The sequence below is a fragment of the Odontesthes bonariensis genome, chromosome 9 (genome assembly GCF_027942865.1).
Source record: "Odontesthes bonariensis isolate fOdoBon6 chromosome 9, fOdoBon6.hap1, whole genome shotgun sequence".
Classification (NCBI taxonomy): Eukaryota; Metazoa; Chordata; class Actinopteri; order Atheriniformes; family Atherinopsidae; genus Odontesthes; species Odontesthes bonariensis.
In genome coordinates this window covers 30070395-30084004 of record NC_134514.1, presented here as the reverse complement: position 1 = coordinate 30084004, position 13610 = coordinate 30070395, and the positions used below count along the sequence as shown (strand labels likewise).

At 40.5% G+C, this 13610-nt stretch overlaps 1 protein-coding gene across 1 annotated transcript; it reads right to left on the bottom strand.

The window, feature by feature from the left end:
* Positions 1-11349: 11349 nt before the first annotated feature.
* LOC142388926 (lysophosphatidic acid receptor 6-like) lies at positions 11350-13381 on the bottom strand. The gene has a single exon (XM_075474497.1). The coding sequence runs from the start codon at positions 13331-13333 to the stop codon at positions 12482-12484; it is 852 nt and encodes a 283-aa protein (XP_075330612.1). The 5' UTR covers positions 13334-13381; the 3' UTR covers positions 11350-12481.
* Between the last annotated feature and the right edge of the window lie 229 nt (positions 13382-13610).

Below are 13610 nucleotides of genomic sequence, written 5' to 3'. Positions count from 1 at the left end.
GCGACGTCACAGGGAGGAGAGAGATGGATTCAGGCACCTTTTTTTCACCCTCCCACTCTCTCTCGCTCTCTCATACTCCACCCTACCATCTTTCCTCCTCCCATTCCATGTTTGTTAAGCTCACTCCAAAGCTGAGGATGCAAAAAAGAATATTTTTTTTTTATTGACTTACAGTAAACAAACCCCTACATCAAATCCCCAAAGAAATCGTCTATCATACATTTACGACAGATTGACCAAAAAACACCATTAAGCAATTATAAACCACCTGAGAACACAGTATAAGTAGAATAATGATGCCATACTTGCAATGCAGTTAAAATGCCAACTACGTCACTGTTAATTTATAATCAGCATTGCAGACACATTTAGTTTAACACAACAGTGTTATCAGCCTGAGGATATTGTTAATATTGCAAAAGATAATTTCAGTACAATTTGAATTTGCCCAGCGTAGTAGGCCACTCCACAAATGTTAACTTCCGATTTTACCAATTTCATTATCCAGAAAATCCCTAAACATTTTATAGGCCTGACTACCTGTTTTTGAAGAAAACTCCACAACGTGAAAAACAACAACTCTTAAAACTTTAATAAAGACATACTTTCATTTTGCAGAAAATATAGTCATAACATTTTGGTAAAAGTAGTTGACAAACTATTATTGATAAGTTTGTTACATTATTAATAACTGAAGCATAAGTGGGCAAGTAAGATGTTATTCTTATATAGCTGCTGAAGGTGGAGCTATAGTTTGCAATATTGTATGTACAGTTATGTACAGAGGCACTATAGCAGTCTGAGGGGTTGTGAGATGTCTAATAGTGCAGGACAAAATAAAAGATTTGGGCATTTGTTCATACAGTATGAAACCACTTGAAAATCTAAAGGGGATAATAGCTTTGATGGAGCTTTTATGAACTCACAAACATCTAAAATGTGACCTCGACTGCAGTCTGTTTTTGTAGGACGTGAAAGGCCATGAACGTTGTAAACTACTTGTTTAGTCTTTGACTTTTAGTCAGAAATTGTCTATAAATAATTCTATTTAAAAGATTGTTAAATTGGCCATTGTTTTAAAAAGGTCTTCTCATTGGTATATTTTAGTAAAAAAGCTGTCACATAAATGCACTGGAGTAGAACGTAGAACCCATATTCCAAAAAAAAAAGCCTTGATGCTTTTTAAAATGCAAATAAAAAGTGGACAAATTTGCCAATCTCCTAAATCAATATTTTTACTTACAATGGGACTTAAAAACACAACAACTGTTACAAATGAGACTGAATTTATTATTTTGTGATATCGAGACATCTCAAAAGAGTTGGGACGGGTAGAATAAAAATATGGAAAATTAAGTGTTGCGAAAATCAAAAAAGGTGGACGAACATGTTCCAACTAATTAGGTTAACTGAAAACAGGTCAATAACATGATGGGGTATAAGAAGAGCACCTCAGTGAAGCAGAGCCTCTCAGAAATAAGAAAAAATGGGCAGAGGTCAATCAGCAGATAACTGTGTCTACAAATTGTGAAGAAATGTGTACTCGCAACTTAAAATTGCGAGTACTATGAACATTCCGTCGTCTACCGTACATAATATCATCAAAAGATTCTGAGAAGGTGGAGACATTTCATGCACAAGGGACAGTTCCAAATATCAACATGTGATGCCCCTGCTCTTCTGGCCCAGGGGTGGCACTGGGTTAAAAACAGGCACGATTTTGTCATGAAAATATCTCCGCATGGGTTGAGGAAATTTACAAAATCACTGTCTGTACATACAATTTACTGTGTTAATGCAGATTAGAGCTCTATCAAGAAGTCATCTGTTAATATGGTCCAGAGACACTACTCTCTTCTCTGGTTCTCATTTAAAATGCACTGTGGTCAGACACTCTAAATTTGAAATTCTTTTTGAAAATCAAGAGCAACATATTTTCTGTACTAAAGAGGAGAGCGACCATCTGGCTTGTTATCACGAATCATTTCTAAAGCATGCATCTCTGATGGTATGGGGGTGAACTAGTGCCTATGGAACTGCCAACTTGCACATCTGAAAAGGCACCATCAGTGCTGCAAGACATATACATGCGTAAGCACAATAAATGCTTCTAGCCAAAAAAATGTTTATCAAAGAACGCCTTGCCTAATTAAGAAAGACGATGCTAAACTGGATGTGGTATCTATTGCAACAGCACGGCGTCATAGATTATTTGGCAAAATGACTTGGAAAGAACAAGGCATCGCACTGGCTTGAATGATCAGGGAAACAGGACGCCATTTATTTTCAAACATGCAAGAAAATCAGCAGTCTCTAAAAAGTGCAAAATAGTGTGGAGAAGGATATTCTGTACATTAATTCTTCCAACATAGAGCTGTGCTTCCTCCAAGCAGGCCAACCCTATTGTTTGGCAGTACACATATATATTGCACAAGACTCTGCTTCTGAGTTCAAACTGGCCAATCAGGCCATTAGACCTGTGAACTGACAAAAATACTGGCAAATACATTACAGTGATACATTTTGACTCATTGACTCCATTTCCTCAGCTCACACATCCACAATTAAAACACAATTTAATCACACTCATTATCCAATCAAAGCTGAGAACACACACACCGAATTCCTCCAAAAGAGCTGCTGTTGAGATGCACTTCCTTTTAAAAGAGAAGCACAAGATGGCCTCCTCAAGGAGCACTCTGAAAGGTGAAGTATTACAAAAAATGCTTTGAATTGATCCAGCCAATTTTCAGATTGAATCACACCTTGAATTAAAGTGAAATGAAAAAAAGAGTGTCTTTGATATCCACCTTTCTACACAAATTTAAAGTTAAAGAGGTAGCAAAATGCTTCCTAACAGATTAGTCCATGTGCTAGACCTGCCAGCTGTACACACATTTCAGGTTTAATAGCTCGTATCCTATATCAGACAGGAATGTTTGGAAAACAGGAAAATTCCTCTTCCTAAGCTCCAGTAACTGGTCTCCTCAGCTCACAAACTTTTATGGACTGTTTAAAGAGAAATGGCTGCAACACAGTGATAAACACGGTCCTGCAGCAATTGTTTTTTGAGACGTGTTGCCGCCATCAAAATGAAGGTGTGCTGATATTTTTCATGAAATTGTAAAATGTCTCACATTTAGAGTACAATGTTTTCTAAGTTCTATTGTGAAAGAAGAATTGGTTTGAAAATAACTGTGTTCTTTTTTTAATTACATTTTACAGTGTCCCAACCTTTTTGAAATTGGCGCTGTACAATATTCCCTCCGAATTGTGGTGAGGGTGGAAGTATAAAGCAGTATGAAATAGAAATGCTCAAAAACATCCATCCATCAGTTTTCCATACCCGGTTAATCCAACAACCAACTCAGGGTTGCCGGGGGGGCTGGAGCCTATCCCAGCTGTTGGGCGAGGGTACACCCTGGACAGCTTGCCAGTCCATCACAGGGCCACATAGAGACAAACAACCATCCACACTCGTTCATAGCAACAATTTAGAGTGACCAATTAACCTAACTGCATGTATTTGGGCGGTGGGAGGAAGTCAAAGTACCCACAGAGAACCCATGCATACACAGAAAGGCATTTGAAACAGGGACGCTCTTGCTGTGTGGTGACGGTGCTAATCACCCCACCACCTCAAAAACAAACCTGTCAAAATTGTACTTCCATTAAAGTACATGTACTTTCCACCACTGTTAACAGCTTAGCAGCAGTGACTTGACTCATGGATTCCAGGTGTTTGAGGGATGTTGACACAAATTATAGTACATAAGTAAATGTAAATTGATGGAACTGAATATAACTTAATTGCTCAGATGTTTCTTTTGGCACGGCTTCTTAAATTTGAAATATTGTTACTGGTACCTAAAATATTGGATGAAATTAAAAGGCCTGCAGCATGACGCATTTTGCCATGGACAGCATTGCTGTTTTACTCGTTTGACAAAAGAACAAAAAAAAAAAAATCCTCATTTCATTCTCCCATTTTCTCTGTAAGATTTGTGTTGGGATGTGAGCATGCGTGCCTGTGCGTTGATGCTGGGCAGTGGGATTCATAATAACTTTTTCAATTTTCCTGAGAAGCCTGTCTCGAAGGAACTTCTCTTTTTCCTCTTTTTTTCTCTGCAGGTTAAGAACTCTTCTGAGAAGCAGAGAGAAATATTGCCTTCGTTATCTAAAGGGAGAGGGGAAAATAACACAAATGGATGATAGTGCAGAGATTTGATTTACACTATGCAATGATGAAATTAAATGCAGTCTTCTTCTGTGAAATGACTTATGTGGCATACAGTTGACAGAAAGACTTTCTCAGGGTCAGGCACAAAGAGGGCCACTATACATAAAACCCTCGAAAATATAGGCATACACTTCGGTGTTTTCAACCAAGTTGTTTCTAATGACACACACAGTGTAAGTTACTATATTCCCCAAGGCTTTACAGCACAGCGACATATCTCCTTCAAATTGTTGTTATTAATCTGAAGGTATACATTTAATGTCACAGAAAAAAAAGCTCTGCACAAAATGACTAATCTAAATCTAGCCAGGTAGGTCACCCGGCCCCGGGGGCCCAGCAGAGCAGGTTACTTCCTGAATTGAATATGAGTTTCTGTATTAGAGACGGGGCTTATTGGGCCAACCGTTTTCATTTTTTCATCAAGGCTATTTTCAAAATTACAACCTGCTGCAAATGGTCAATTTTGTCAGAATCCTGTTTCTGCTCTCCGGGTTTACTCTGCTTTTTCATTATTGACACACATTATGCCCACTAGGCTACCATATCCACCACCCTGGGAATAGTGAATTGCAAGCTATAATACTAATGTGATATCATACTGTGTCCGTCTGTCTACTCAGAGGTCAGAGGATACTGTCTCCCATGCTATGTGTGTGTGAGCCAATCTAACCTGGCCATGAAGTTTATTGTTCAATTCTATTGGTCTTGTGTAAGTATTTTACGTATGACTGCAAACCATCTGCTGGGTCGGTTCCCGTCAACAATGATTGAATCATTAAGAAGAGGATATCAATTCAAAATTGATGATACACTGTATGTATTCTGTGAACTTTCACAATTTATTGTTGCTAATCTTAATAAGACCTGTGTGTGTGACAGGTTTGATCACCAGGCTCTCCATTGCAGCTTTAAAGTGACAGCAATCAGAAAAACATGCACCGATAACTCTGAGAGGAATGTCTCATTAGAAATTCAAGTAGATGTGATGGTTTTGTTTTGTATTGATTTTTGGACTTTGAGCAGAATCTCAAGGCTGCTCTGGGCTCTTTCACATCCATTTCTGATGCACTGCTGCAGAGCACAGCGGGTGCTAATGAGTTGCCCTGACAGCCACGGGGTGACATTCAGCACAGTGGCATACATAGAAGCTTTTGTCACAAAGCTGACTTAGTCAGCACTATCTTTATTAATGTTTTATTTGAGACACTTAAAATGATTTATGAGTTATAGATAGTACAACAGCTTCACTGAACACAGAATACGATAGATTTGGAAATGTAAATAGCTCTTGTGAATTGTCAGATTTGTTGTCTGACACAGGATGGTAATCTTTGTCCTCTCCAACAGTCTCTTCTGTTTTTTTCACTTTAGTTTTCACTATAAAGCTGAGATGCAGGAATATAGTATACAGAGGGTTCAAAATCAGTTTTCCACATTCATATTTCAGCTATGGAATACACACTCAGGAATGCTGACTGACTTTTGTCCTTTTTCAGCAGAGCAGGTCTGGCTGGAGTTCCCTCTGTGTGTGCACAGCACGTGTGACAGATAGAAAAGCACACTCAGGCATCTTAATTTGATCATTTACTGAACACATGGAGAGAATAGGAACACCATCTTCTTCACTGCTGAAACTAATGGCCCATTGTGCTGTTATCTGAAATATAATCATGGAGAGAAGGGAATGCCTTATATGCGGAGTCTTCCTTATGAGCAAATTTGAATCTTTGGATATTAGTTTGTTGGAAAAGTGTGGATAGTTAGAATCATTTTTTTCACTCCATGAGGAAAACACTCAGGTTTGAGACTGCAGAGCAGCCGAGCCAGACAGCTTCTGGATGTTGTTCTTGTCATTAAGTTTGCTGTTGCTTTACCCCAATCCCCATTTTCTATCTTGTGCCTTTGTGCAATCTACCTTTGTCTGTCCTCCTCTTTTTATCTGTCCCTCAAGTGCAGGGTCATTTTGTCTCAAGAGATTACCCTCCCATGTCAGTATGTGTCCCATCTTTCATCCCATATCAGCTCCTGCACCCTGCCTTTGTTTCTCGTATCTTCCCCAGCTCCACACATGGCCTGATCACTCTACTGTCACCACACTCAGATCTCTCTATCCACCCCTTTCGGCCTTCACTCTTCAGTTAGTACAAGTGACAGAGTGCAGTGTCTCATCATACTCTCACTGACAGCTGGCTCGAGGTGGAGGATGAGGAAGAGAAAGGCAGAGAGAGCGAGACCATCGAACCCCCCCAGCAGTTCCCCCTTCGGCTCTCTCTGAGGAAGTGTCGGTGGCGCTGCTTTGATGCCGCCTACATCATGCAGAGGTCTGAAGCTGTGAGAATGCCTTCTGGCCCCGTTTTGCCTCGCCTCACTGGCAGGAACTGTGCCACTACTTGTCAGCTGTTCAAAGCTTTGCAAATTTTCCGATCCCATTACTGAGTACTAAAAAAGTAAATAACTATTTCTTCTCCAGATGGAAAATGTAAATCCACATTTTAAAACTCGAGCATTCAATTGAAGTAATTTCTCTCCATATTTCTTCACGTATTCTTTTTTTTCCAATTAACACTAAAGAACCACCAGAACATGTGCATCTTTTAGCCTGATTATGGTAATTATATAGGTTACAGCTAACACACAAACATTATTCATTCTGAAAATCGACACGTTTCTGCTTGTCTTTGAATCCCTGCCCTCCTTTAACTTTTGTGTGCCAGCTTCAACTCGCTATTTTTGCATTCAAGGAAATGAGTTGCACAGTTGTTAAAAAATAAGCCAACACTCACATTTGAAATTTTCTATTCTTTTCTTCTAAAAGTCAAGCATGTTTAACAGATCTGGAAAATGTCCAAGCTCAATACCATTTGCTGACTACTGGAAATGATTAGAACAGATCCAAAATTTCCCTTTTGTGGCATTTGGATGTATCCAACTGTAAAACGTTAATGATTTGTTGTTTGCACTTTTAAAATGCATTCGAATTAGTGAGCTCGAAACCTTCTTTTAGATTACATAATGTTGACAGATGCACAGGGTTTTTTGTTGTAATTGATGATATGTATTTAAGAATATTAAGTGTGCTAAAAATGCTAGTTTCTTCCTTTTTAATGAAAATGTCAAAAATCTATTAATTGCTGTCTTTTACTGGTTAATGTGAAGCAACAGCAAGTGTGTCTACAGCAGACCACAACTTTCTGATTCTACACTTCGATTATAGGTTGAAGAAACTGCACATCATGTGCCAGTTAGTAAGCTTTAAAGGTTTCTTTGTTATCTCCACGCAGGTTGTAACAAGTTCTCTCTTCTTTAAGTTTCCATTAAGATAATGTCCTGCTTCCTGCTTTCATTCTGAAACAACAGACTGGTATCACAAAGTGGTATCAGTGTTCTTATTAAACAAGTCCTATGATTAAAAAAAACAGAATGCTGTTTGCTCATGCCATCATGCAGCAGGAGAGAACAGTGATTCACATGAGTATTTCTACATTGGAGCAAACGTCATCCTGAAGGATTTCTTTTAATGAGCCCGTGATGGTTGCACTGATTGTTTGTGTTTTGGATGTTTCTCCCGAGCCGTAGGTTAGCTTTGGCACATGGTGTGTGCTTCTTCTCCTGGTTGGAGTCTGGCCTGCTGCCCCCTCGTCAGCCTCATTACCTGAACTTCTCATAAGGACCAGCGGGTGCACCCAGACTCTGTGGTAATCAGGCGGCTCCTTAGCTTCTTTTGGAGTATGTAACTTGTTGTGCTATTCCTCTTTCTCCTGTACTCCTCAGTTTGCTCCTCTAGTTCCTGGAAAATGTTTCTATCTCCGCACCCCGTGCCAGTCTCCATCTTGCAATCCTGTTCTCCTGGAGACTGACCCGTGGATTGCTCTTCTCATGTCTGGACCGGACCTTGAAGCCTTTGTCAATCTCGTCCATTTCCTTGTTCTCAATAAATCAATTTTCAATACTACTACTATTGAGTTGGTTTCACAAACCGTGACAAAGCCACAAAGTCCTCACAGGTGCAATTATATGCAGAAATTTCAAACATGGGACTTCAAGTGTAGGACATGGGTTTGAGTTCAGCATATGGCAACAAATCTTTCACATTTTCTTTTAGTCAATAATGCAACACTTACCGTGCACCAGTCAGTGTGTCCCAATCAGCTAACAGTATTTAGGGGGGGGGGGGGGGGGGTTAATGCAAATATGTTGCACCTGTTTGTCAGATGGTTGCAAAACACACTATCACACTACAACTTGAAGCTCCAATTTCCATGTCCAAAACATTGACATAGTTTAGCAGAGCATTTTCGACACACGGTTTTTCTGCACTTAGTCATACTGAGACAAAAAAGAAGAAAACCACTTCCTGCACATCTGTCTGCACATCACTTAGTCGAGGCCTCAGATGTTGGAGGATTAGGGTTATTCATCTCTGCTGCGTCTACTCTGTCCATTCAGTACCAGTTTTCCTCTGCCCCCCTCCGTTTTGACATTACTTTCTTTGAAAAGCATTCCAACTCTGGTCCATTATGAACCTGGCTGCAAGCACGACCGGCTTATTTGTGCACCGTAGAGGCAATGCAGGCACATCTGAGTGCATCTGCCAAGGGTAATTTTCATGTCCTTCTCTAATGATGTTCTGATGTGAATGTTAAGGATTGCGTGTATGTGTTTGTGTGCACACGCGAGGGCAAAAGACAGAGAGGATGGGAGAATTTGTTTTTTGCTTTCTTCTGCAGGGCTCTCAAGTTTTCAAGTTCGCTTGGAGTGAGATTCGGGCGGGGCAGGGGCCGGGCCATGTGCGCGGGGGGGTTTCTTTCGGGGGTTTTTTTTGGGGGGGGGTTCCCTTGCAGTATCCCATCGCCATAAACTAGCTACTTAAAGGATAAGACCGGTTTTTTGACATTGGGCCCTTGATTTCACATTACAACATGATGTTCTACTCACCCCTGCTTGTTGTTGGTCATTTGGAGCTGTTCCGAAGATATTCGCGAGGCGTCTGGCTGCTCTCTTGAGATATTCGGCCATGAAACGGTTTCCTATGGGCACGCTTATACAGGCACAAACTATGCTGTTTATAATTTATTAATTACTGTACACTAGCACTGATAACGTGGAGGTGCGTCGCTTACTTAAAAAAAATCCGGGTTACTAATTTTGAATATTAGCCGAATGAATAAATAGGCAGCAGGTCTGTGGGCTGTCTGTGGCAGTAGCACGACGAGGAAGTCAGTAACACCCACTTTACGACAAAAAAATCAAAATTACAGTAACCCGGATTTTTTTAAGTAAGCGACGCACCTCCACGTTATCAGTGCTAATGTACAGTAATTAATAAATTATAAACAGCATAGTTTGTGCCTGTATAAGCTTGCCCATAGGAAACCGTTTCATGGCCGAATATCTCAAGAGAGCAGCCAGACGCCTCGCGAATATCTTCGGAACAGCTCCAAATGTTCAACAACAAGCAGGGGTGAGTAGAACATCATGTTATAATGTGAAATCAAGGGCCCAATGTAAAAAAAACGGTCTTATCCTTTAAAGAACAAAGAAATTGTTTTATTTATACCAAAATCACAAATCTTCACTTTTACACTAAATTCTGCTATATATTAAAAAATATATTTTAAAATTTTTTTAGGTATGCAAAGTCTTAAACAAAAAAACAGACAAATTGAATTAAGAAAAACAAACATAACCCCAAATGGGCCCCTTGAGCAGTCCCTCTCTGTGTGTGTTTGTGTATGAGTGTTGTAAGTGTTTGTGGCAGATTTTGATGCTTGATGACTGATATTGGGGGCCCCCATTTAAAGCACTGTGGCTCAATGTTAGCCATTTTCACAGTCATGATGGATGATAGAGTTCCATTCAGAGCCAATGTGTTCCTGGTCTTGGTTTTATTGAACCCCATCATGGAAAAAACCCTCTCTGCATCAGCATTTCAGTGTGGCAGAACTAATACCAGTTTGGCAGTTTGGCAACTGTAGATGGCCTTGGGAATCTGCTTTTTCCAGTCACCTTTGAAAAAAATTAACCACGGAAGCCTAATTACACTCCAACATATTTTTCATTTTTCATTAAGTTGCTCATGTCAAAGGGTGTGTGCTGAATATTTAGGTCTACTACTCCAACGAACACTTTAATCGGCAGGTATTGGTCTTTTACAAAGAGTAGGAAAACTATAGTAACTAATAAAAGATTCAAATAAATGAAGATATGACCTGCTGATAATCCTGACGGTTCTCTTCCACCTCCAGCTCGTCTACAACTTCTGCACGCATTCAGAGCATAATAGGTTATGTCCGCTGTGCATTCATGGAACGCGTGCTTGCAGCTGGAAGCTATTTCAGACCTCACCCATCAACAAGAAATTGTGTTTTCTGATTTGCCGATGGGTTGCTAAATCAAGACAGCTGTACCAGAGCTATAGTTCTGAGCTGTACGAGCGCACAGTAACCTGCCATTGGCTCGTTTATAGTATCGGCCATTAGAATTTCTGTGCGACGAAGTTGATCATTTCTCAGCGTGAGAAAAGGCATGTGTGGCGTGTGAGCGTGTGAACTTGTTGAAATGCGTGTGAGACCTGAGAGCCCTGCTTCTGCTTTTGTCTGGTCAACTGACCCTTTGCAGGAAGGGGTCAGCTGACGGTCACCGGATGCCCCAGACAGACCCCATCATCCCTCCAGATGTGCTTAAAACTCGACATGTAAATACATTAACATTTACACAAACAAAATGCAGCACTGACACTGTTTTGTCTTAAACCTAACAAATTTTTCTGTGACAACATTAAACCATATGCCTACGCATGACAGGAAATAAGCATCCTCCACCCTGTAGATGGTTTGGAGGTTTGGTGGAATTAGCAGATAACCTTAAATTGACTATGGCAACAGCACAGTACAAGGAGTATATGTATAGGTGTTATATCGCTAAGAATCAGCACAGATGTCAGTCTACGTGGGTTTTTCTTTTTATTCACTCTTCAGCATTCAGTTTCCATCAGCTGAGAGCACAGACAAAGGTCACATTAAACATATATGGAGCTGCTTGAGGAAGAAAAGTCCCTCCACAGAGGGCTCCAATTTATGAAGGGTCACAATAAAGCAATATCTGGCCAGCAGCAGCCTTAAGAACTGATGACATGACTTTATTTACAAGGAACATTTTATGCATACATATTCCCATGTCAATGAACTGCCATTCACCCCCCCACTCATGCTCACCCCCCTTCACCACATGCATTGAGATTGAACTCTCACCACAATTAGGGTGTAAGCCTCAATATGACACGTGATGAACGCTGTGTACGTTTCGTGCTGTAATTTGGTTGTTCCATCAGTGCCTGAGTTAACAAGAAAAAAAATAAAATAAAAAACAGTGTAGGATTATATTTTGTTGTTAAATATGACCAAGTTCTGGGTATACATGAAGAATCCTCATTGTGCATTTCCAGACCTTCCATCTGGATTCTTTCAAGTCTAGATTCTTTCCAGATCAATTTGCTCCAAGCATATACAGATGCCTGTCCGTTTGGCAAAGCTTACAGAGCTCGAGTGTTTCTGGCTCCTGAACTGAGTAGCTGATAAAAAGGCACAACAGCGTCAGCTGCAATTTATGATTTATAAGCACAGACTCACACAGGACGCTGCTAAGGGACATTTAAAAACAATCAAAAGATGAGCGGACATGGAGGAGGGAAGATTAGTCACCAAACAAAAAAAATTTGCTAAAGCACTTTTTATTACAACTGCTGCAGCATAAATATAAAGAATAACACAATCGGCTAACAGTCTTTGGAATAAGTTGTTATTGCAATTCTTGTTAATTCCAAGTTACTGCTGTTGTCAAAAGGTTGCAAATCACAAATGGATTACATTTCCTGAGTAGTTCCAGGGCTTCTCCGACTTGAAGTCAACTTAAAAGCACACCCCGTTGAGTTTCTGGCAATAAACAGCATGGAACAGTTTTTCTTTACAGTAATTTGACACATTTTGTCAAGTGCTGTAACATCAACTCAGATGGTTTTACATTTTCACAACACACAAGCAGTCAGAGCCTTTGTTTTTCTGTTCAATTTCTCATGCATCAAGAGAATTTTTTTTTTTTTCACATTTTTTCACAGGGTGTAGATTTGCAGAACAGGACTGTATGTATACATCAGAACATGGAATTACAAACAGTGGAGGAAGAATTTTCCTTTCATGTCTATATAGGCACTGCATAATTCCACCTGTCTCTTTCTGTTTCTGACTATTCTCTTCCAAGAGACATATCCACTTCCTCTTTTCTCTTCCAGAAACCGTCAAAAGAAAAGTAATACAACAGCGGGTCCAGGCAGCAGTTCAAGCTAGCAAGACAACTCAGTGCAGGTCTGAAGTTCTCAAAGAACACAACCAAGGACACCGGCAGGAAGAATACAGTGAACATCATCAAGTTCATGATAAAAATCAGCATGACGTTTACTTTGTTTTTGACCAGTGCAGACTCATTCTGATGTCTCTGCACTGTCCATAAGACCATAGCAGTGGACACTATATTGACTGCCAGCATTGCGAAAAGTAACACAAGCTGAAAGTAATCAGTAGCCATGGTTAGGGTCTCATTTTGAAGCAAGCTGGTGTCATTCTCCGCATCAAATTCAAAACAGGTGGAATTTTGGAGCGTACTCAAATGTCGTAGAAAGCCCACACTCTCCGGAACGTTCACCACCAACACGATCAGCCAAACAAGCGCAGCACCTTTCCAGGCTTTGGATGAGGTTCGAAGGTGCCGTGACCTCAGAGGATAAACCACGGCCAGCAGCCGGTCCACGCTGATGAAGGTGATGAAGATGGAGCTGGAGCGGATGTTGTTGCGAAATAGCATCGTGACCCAGATGCATGTCATGTTGCTGAAAGTCCACGTGCCTTTAGCGTAATAGTAGACCCTCATTGGCAGGGAGACGATGAGCAGCAGGTCTGAGATGGCCAAGTTGACCATGAAGACGGCACTGGGTAACTTGAGACTGTGGTGACGAAGCAGAATCCACAGTGACACTGCATTAAGAGGCAAACCAACAGTGATAACAAATCCAAAGATGAGAGCATATGCTGTATTCATCATGTCTCGCTCTGTTCCATCTGCTTTCAAGCCTATGTTGTCGGGCACATTATGCTTCTAAGTGAAACGTAGAAGTGTGCACAAGCGAGTGTAGCTGTGAAACAAACCACAACGATCCCGCCCCCTTTTAGCTTACAGTCTTACACTGAAGTGTGAACAAAGGTTGTTTCCACATGCTGAAGTGGCGCATAATGTTGAAACAGGAAACAACTTTGACAAGACTGGAAGACTTCAAACTCTGCAGTGCTCAAGAGAAACGATGTGTTGGTGTGTAAAGTCA